Source organism: Corylus avellana, chromosome 3, assembly GCF_965113065.1.
Source record: "Corylus avellana chromosome 3, dhCorAvel1.hap1.2, whole genome shotgun sequence".
Lineage (NCBI taxonomy): Eukaryota > Viridiplantae > Streptophyta > Magnoliopsida > Fagales > Betulaceae > Corylus > Corylus avellana.
In genome coordinates, this window is record NC_142492.1 from 13,848,934 (window position 1) to 13,856,486 (window position 7,553).

Here is a 7,553-nt window from a genome sequence, read left to right on the forward strand (position 1 = left end):
GGGAACTGTAGAGCGTTTGTCAAGGCCCAGTTTTATTTTAGACGAATTCAAGGCCTAGTTCAGATAGAATATTCTTTACCACAAAAAAAAAAAAAAAAAAAAAAGTTAAATAAATAAATTTGGAATTTTCAAGGAAAACACCCACAAACCCAAACCGAGAGCCAGAAAAGAAAGACATTCTTTTATGATTTAAAAAGAGGGTTAAATACTAAATACTCCTAGATAGATACTCCTAGAGTTTCATTATTTTATTTTTTCTTATTTAGGGTTTGATTTTTTATCACAGGAGGTCCCTGTGATTTTGATAATAGAATAAGTTAGTCCTTCGTCAGTTGATCATTAGTTGACATAACGAAATTTCACGTGGACCAATCAAATATTGACACGTGGCACCTACTTAAATTTTTTTTTTAAAATTAAAAAAAAAAAAAAAAAATTTGGGGGTGGCCGAGCCAGCCTTGGCCCCAAGGGGGTGGTCGAAACCACCCCCAGTGGGTACTGGGGGTGGCTTGGCCACCCTCATGGAGCCTAGGGGGTGGCCGAAACCACCCCTAACCACCCACCATTGGGGGGTGGTTTCGGACTGGGGGTGGGTTTTGGCCACCCCCATCCGGCCAAATGGGGTCGCCAGGCCACCCCCTTGGCCAAGAGCCACCTCCAATTTTTTTTTCTTTTCCTTTTTTTTTTTTAAAAAAATACATTTTATTTTTAATTTTAAAAAAATAAAAAAAATTTAAATAGGTGCCACATATCAATATTTGATTGGTTCACGTGGAATTCCATTAAGTTAACTAACGGAGGACTAACTTGGTCTATTATCAAAATCACAGAGACCTCTTGTGATAAAAACCAAACCCTAAAGAAAAAAAAAAAAAAAATAATGAAACCTTATAAGGTATTTAGTATTTAACTCTTAAAAAAAGATTAAAACACAAAACTAAACGTACAACCAAACAAAACTTTATGCTCCCTCTCTTTCTTTCGGTCTTTCGGAGATTTTGTTGTGTCAGTTTGATCTCTCCGTACTACTACGGTACGAGGAAAAGGACCTCCCATGGATGTTTCCCAAATCGGAGAGAGAAGCAGTCGTGTGTTTTTCGAAGAGAAAAATACGACATACAGAGAAAAATAAACACGAGAAAAAGAAGAGAAAAAGAGAGAGAGAGACCTGGATGGGTTGAGCCGAGCACTGGCTTTCTCCTTATCTTTCTCGGTCGTTTAATTGAATTTGGATGGATTGAAGCACTACAAGAAATTAGCTCTTTAGGGGCGACTTAAAGTCGCCCCTAAAGACCCTAAAGTGGACGCTGTTGGCAACAGCGTCCACTTTTCGACCCTAAAAGTGTCGACCCTAATAGTCCGACCCTAATGATCAAACGTCTGATCATCAGGGTCCACTTAAAAGTCGACCCTAATGATCACTTTTAGCGTCCACTTTATCGCCCCTAAAAGTCGCAATGTTTGGACCCTAAAGATGATGTAAACGGGAGCGAAAGTCGACCCTAATAGTCAAGCAATAGCGTCCACTTTTAGTTAACCATTAGCGTCGACTTTATGGACCCTAATATCCCTTTTAAAAAAATAATAATAATAACTATTAGCGTCCAAATAAGAGTGGACGCTGATAGTTAAACCATTAGCGTCCACAAAAGTGGACGCTAATGGTCCTAAAAAATTAAAAAAAAAACTAACTATCAGCGTCCACTTAGAGTCGACCCTAATGATGACTTTTAGCGTCCACTTTATCGACGCTAAAAGATACATGTGTTTGACTCTAAAGATGATGTACACAAAAGAATTAGTCGACGCTAATAGTTGACCATTAGCGTCCACAGTTGTGGACGCTGATGGTCCAAAAATATTAAAAAAAAATTGACTATCAGCGTCCACTTTGAAGTAGACGCTGATTAGTTGACCATTAGGGTCGACAATTGTCGACCCTAATGGTCCCTAAAAAAAAAAAAAAAAAAAACTGCGATCGATCGCACACTTGTGTGCGATCGATCGCATCATCAGTAGGTTTTCAAAATTTGGAGATCGATCGCACTTGGACTGAGATCGATCGCAATTTTCCGAAAACCTACTGATGCTGCGATCGATCGCACTCCAAGTGCGATCGATCGCAGCATCAGTAGGTTTTCGGAATTTGGAGATCGATCGCACTTGGAGTGAGATCGATCGCAATTTTCCGAAAACCTACTGATGCTGCGATCGATCGCACTTGAGTACGATCGATCGCAGCATCAGTAGGTTTTCGAAATTTTGGGATCGATCGCACTCCCAAGTGCGATCGATCGCAGCATCAGTACGTTTTCTAATGATTTCCAGTTCAAGTGATTCTCAATTCACACAAAGAACATCAAAAAAGCAACTGACTAGTCTTAGCAAAAAGAGTCACTAATAGAGTAAGATCTTGATGGCTTAAAATATATCATATTTGTAACTCTGACAAATGACAACTAAAACGCCAAAGTGCAGTCCATTCTTATCCATGCAACACATATCAATGATGTTAAAAATTAGACTTTTAGTCAGCTCATTATTTATCAACCCACTTAACTTGTCTCAAGAGTCATGGAGAGATGAAGACCACATGAAATTAGTCAAAATACAACCACCAACCTCTTGTTGAATGTGGACACCGAAATCTCCAAATACAATGTTCCCAAACGCATCTTTAGCATTAGTTTTCTGAATAAAATTCTGCATCAAAAAACAATAACATACTGAATTTTACTCTTCATCTTGGGGAAAAATATAATGAAGAAGTTATAAGATCTATGCAATGCAATGAAATGAACACAGGCAGTTTTTCACAGTATTTCATGAAGCCAAAAAAGAACTGCACAATTAAAATCTCCTGATCAATTAATAGTATTCAACCCAAAAGCGAAAATATGAATTCCTTACGTAACTCACCTGCCGTGCTCCCTCTGCGACACAAATAACAGCCGAACCCTTTGTCTCAATCAGGTATTTCAGATGACTCAAAACACCATGAGGCCCGTGCAAATTAAAAGATACCTTAGATGTGCATATCAGTAGAATCAGTAACAGCTCACAAAGATAACTATCCAATTAATTGCTAGTAATAAGTACCTCATGAATCAAACATATGTCAATTTGTCCACTAGCTAGGGATGCATGCATAGCTATATATCTACTGCTACGGCCCATCAATTTGACAATGCCAACACCATGATAAGCATTGTGCGCCTAACAAGATTGAGGCCAAAAAAAAAAGTTCACTATGAAGAAACCAACACTAAAAGAATTCAGCAGGAAAACTTATCCGGAGAAACATAACTCCATGCATGGGCAAATAAAATGCACGTAGAGTACCTCTATAAGAAACATTGCATTTATGTTTAAGTACACAACAACATTCTTTGATGAATCAATTAATATATGAAATAATCAAACTAATCTAAATGCCCACAAGAAACATAACTCAAAATGACTAACCTCATCAAAATCATAAAAAATATGTGAGAACTGCCCCATTAACCAAACCTGTCAAGGGAAAAAACTATTAAATATTTTTTTTACAATTCATGGGCAGCAAAATTCCAAAACCCAAAATAAAGTACTTATCTGCATTCTCTTCCTTGCCAATTCATCCTCATAAGCAATTTGAGTAATCTACCACAATGAACCAATATATAATATCAAAGACAATGAAAATGAAACCCAAAATGATAGAGAAAGAGATACTAAAAATGTGTTTCTTCATGAAATATATTAAAGCGAGAACCTGCTTGGGCGGTTTAACTTTCTTGTACTCTTGTCATCCTGCATACACTTAAAAATAAAATTTAGAAAGATATTATTACTCCCTTGCATTGTTTACTCAAAGTTCTTTAACCTTGATAACCATGTCAAGGGAGATTTACTAACTCAAAAGTTGTTGAACCAAAAATTTTGCGAATATCTTAATATAATATAAACCAAATAAAAAGTACCAACAGATATACATTACCAAACAGATCACGATCAACAAATAGTCAAATACACATTAGCAAATAGAAAGTACCAACAACTATCCAAATACATAGTATCAAAAAATATATCACAAATACATGCTATCAAAGAGTACATCCTAAATAAAGTTATTCCAAAGCTCCCTCAATTGTTGGCTTCACTTGATGCACCTCCAAGCAAGCTCCCTCCAGACCTAATAGAATAAAATTTCATATAATGATCAATAAGCTTTTTAACGATTACTTAGTATGTGTGTTTTTGTAAAATTAATGCATAGGTAAAGTTTCACTAACCCTCCAATACGTGACATTAAGAACTCAACAGTGGCTTTTAATTTGTTCGTTTCCTCAACGTTGGCTTGCAAATTCTCTCTGTACTGATGAAGTTCAATTCTAGTCTGTTGAAGCTCGCTTTGAGTATCTTCTTGTCTTTTCCTACACTCATCGTGGTTGTCGAACTGGGTGAACGCTTGAGATGAAGTTCTTAAAGGGGTAGGAATAAGACCGCATCCCATTCCTCTAACGTGCCCAGTTCGTCGGCCCCCTAGTACTTGTGTGACTATTTCTTGCATTCGGTCATCCACACTTGTTCCCTCCACATTGCCTTCCTCTAAGCCCTCACTGGTTGTTAATTCTTGCATTTGAAGCTGCACAAGTCATAGTTGGCCTTAGTTTAACATATACTTCATGCAAGTTTACTATTCATGTTCTTCACTAATCAACTTAATGATCGGAGCGTAAACAATTACTTACATATAGACTTTTGCATTTGTCGTTCACAAACTGTTTATCCTTTTTTCTTGTATGGGTAACCTCATACAGTTCAACAGGATTAGGCTTCACTTTTGTTTCTTGTTCCTACACATAATACATATAATCAAAGTTTACACTAAATAACGTTACTTTCATTAAATTATGGTACGAGATACTTACCTTTTTGTAAATGACATTGACAAATGAACAAGTCCCAGCTGTGTGATTTGTTTCCAATTTGCTTCTGTTTAGGGTATTTCGTTCAGACTTTTTCTATGAAATTTGGAAAGAAAAAAAAAACACAATTATTCATAAAATGTCCTCAAGTGCATGCAAATTATATCAATTTGAATATTCTAATCAGTATAATAATATATATTTACCTTCCATTTACCGTCATCAAATGAGTCACATATTAGGTTCCACTGTTGAGGACCATACCCTGCTGGCACGTTTTCCCTCCCAATAGCCTTAGCCCTGGCAATCCCCTCATCATCGTCTTTATCAATGCCGTCAAAATATTTCTTGTAATGATCCCTATACAAGTTCGAACGAAGCCTAGCATATGCACGACCCAATTTATTTTCAACAGCTTTGATGTGCTCGTATCGTTCCATATTCAGTGCGAAGTTTGACTGATACATAATAGATAAGAAAACAATGGTAAAAAATGTGTCACATTAATTTTCCATACGAAACATATTATTAAACATTACATTGATATTCATACCTGAACATGAAACAACAACTTGCTCTTTTCTTCAGCTGGGACCTTTTTCCATTCACCGTGATGGAGTTCGCACATGTTACGAATAATCTCCCCAATCTTGCTTGCAAACCATGATGCATTCTCGCCTACAGGTGCCCGGTGTCTATTTGGGATGTTTAGCACTACGGGACCATGCTTAAGTACATGGTCACTCAACTTCTTACACTTGGCCTTACCCCTTACACTTCTGACAGACGTGGTAGCTGTTATGCAAAACATGGTAACGTAGTAAGTTATATTTGGAAAAGTATATTGTCAAATGTCTATAACAAACCAAAATAATACAAAAATAACAGTTCATAAATATAAAATTCATGAACTTACAAGATGCAGTAGGGGCGGCTCCCTGTGAATCCAATCCTGCCACTGAGTGAATAGGATTATTAGACTCATGCGAAGGATGCCCATCCACTGACTCGAGGAGGAGGGGGGGCGAGGGCGACACATGCATATCTGTATCACCAAACCCAGAATTGAGAGTCGGACTCTCATGCTCGTCAATAAGGCCCCGGCCTTGACCTTGGCCTCGGCCTCGGCCTCGTGCTGCTGGAACACGTTTGCGTCCTGTTGTTGTCATTGTTATGATCAATCTGCTAACAAGTCAAAAACCACAAAATTATATTAGTCAATTTATAACCATATAGCATGTTCAATATTTTTGACAAACATACAATAATCATGCTAGTAAAAAATAAAAATAAAAACACCACAATATATATATATATATATATATATATATATATAGAGAGAGAGAGAGAGAGAGCATCAATTTCATTAAATATGCTAATACACTTTGTACTTACACCAAATTTGAGCTTATGTGTTCAACACATTTCATCATCAGATTCATATTCAGAATCTGTAGCACTGTTACTTGAAGATGATTGTTCGTGTTCAGAGTCCTCTTCGTGTTCAGAGTCCTCTTCGTGTTCAGAGTCTATATCGTTGTCGCTACATAACTCCTCTTCCTCATCAAAGTTTGTATAATGGTCCTCGTCTGGCAAGTTATCGTTGGCAAACATGCTTGCATCAAGTTGAATATATAATTCGTCAATTGCTATTGTCGCATCATCTCTACGTAATTGAGTGGAGGCTTCAACATTCGCTTCATCAACAAAGACCATATTACCCCCAACACATTCACCTTCCTGGTATACGTCATCACTGAGTCTTTGGTCATCTTCTGTATTATCTCCCTTTTGTACTGTTGGAATATCATAGATGTCTCTATTGATCCACTTCTGCACCACTTTCCAATTACCACCCAATTTGGGATCATCCAAGTAAAACACTTGCGAAGCTTGACATGCTAAGATGAACGGGTCGGATTCACACCATTTACGAGAAGTATTCACAATCGTGAAGCCTTGGTCCATTCGTACTCCTGTTGCACTCCCAGTGTCCCACCAATCACACTCAAACAAGTACACGAGATTTTGGCCAGGGTAACGTAACTCTAGAATATTTTTTAACTCACCATAATACTCCGTTATTGAGGTTTCGTCCTCACCTGAAACAGAAACACCACTGTTCTGAGTAGTACGAGTTTCTGCACATTCTTTTGTGTGATACCTAACCCCATTCACGATGCAACCTCTATACGAATGAACATGACGATCAGGCCCACATGCAAGATCATATAAGTGTTTTGAGTCATTGGCTGCAGTACGCCCACTATTGTATAAACGTTTATGGAACCAACGTTCAAAGTTAGCTTCATGCTTTTTATCAATGTCACGGCCGCCTTCTCTTTTGATCATATTATAATGTTCACTGCATGAAAAATAAACGTATTGGTAAATGATCATCAACCCTACAATTATAACATGTCGTAACAAGTAAAACACAAAGGCCATTACTAAACTTACTCCAAATATGAGGCCGTTTCGTTACAATTGGTAAGCACATACCATCGTGCCCTAGCAAAATCATTAGCATCCAGTGTTACTAATTTAGCTGCTCCTAACGGCCGAACTCGTTGGGAGAACACATCCAAGCGCTGGCTCAATTCTACAACATCAACGTCAACATTTCTCCGTTCACGGTTCCAT

At 37.6% G+C, this 7,553-nt stretch overlaps 1 protein-coding gene across 1 annotated transcript; it reads right to left on the bottom strand.

Annotated features, from left to right (window-relative positions):
• Positions 1-4,086: 4,086 nt before the first annotated feature.
• LOC148586830 (uncharacterized) lies at positions 4,087-6,091 on the bottom strand. Its single transcript, XM_088514355.1, has 7 exons — positions 5,827-6,091; positions 5,464-5,705; positions 5,117-5,368; positions 4,914-5,006; positions 4,734-4,838; positions 4,275-4,627; positions 4,087-4,174 (listed from the first exon to the last, which is right to left on the bottom strand). The coding sequence occupies exons 1-7, from the start codon at positions 6,077-6,079 to the stop codon at positions 4,126-4,128; spliced, it is 1,347 nt and encodes a 448-aa protein (XP_088370481.1). The 5' UTR covers positions 6,080-6,091; the 3' UTR covers positions 4,087-4,125.
• Between the last annotated feature and the right edge of the window lie 1,462 nt (positions 6,092-7,553).

Coding starts and splice junctions, on each gene's coding strand:
- LOC148586830 (XM_088514355.1), bottom strand. CDS start 6,079: ATGACAACAACAGGACGCAAACGTGTTCCAGCAGCACGAGGCCGAGGC. Junction 5,007..5,116: donor TTGATGACGGTAAATGGAAG/GTAAATATATAT, acceptor CAAATTTCATAG/AAAAAGTCTGAACGAAATAC. Junction 4,628..4,733: donor ACAAATGCAAAAGTCTATAT/GTAAGTAATTGT, acceptor TGACTTGTGCAG/CTTCAAATGCAAGAATTAAC.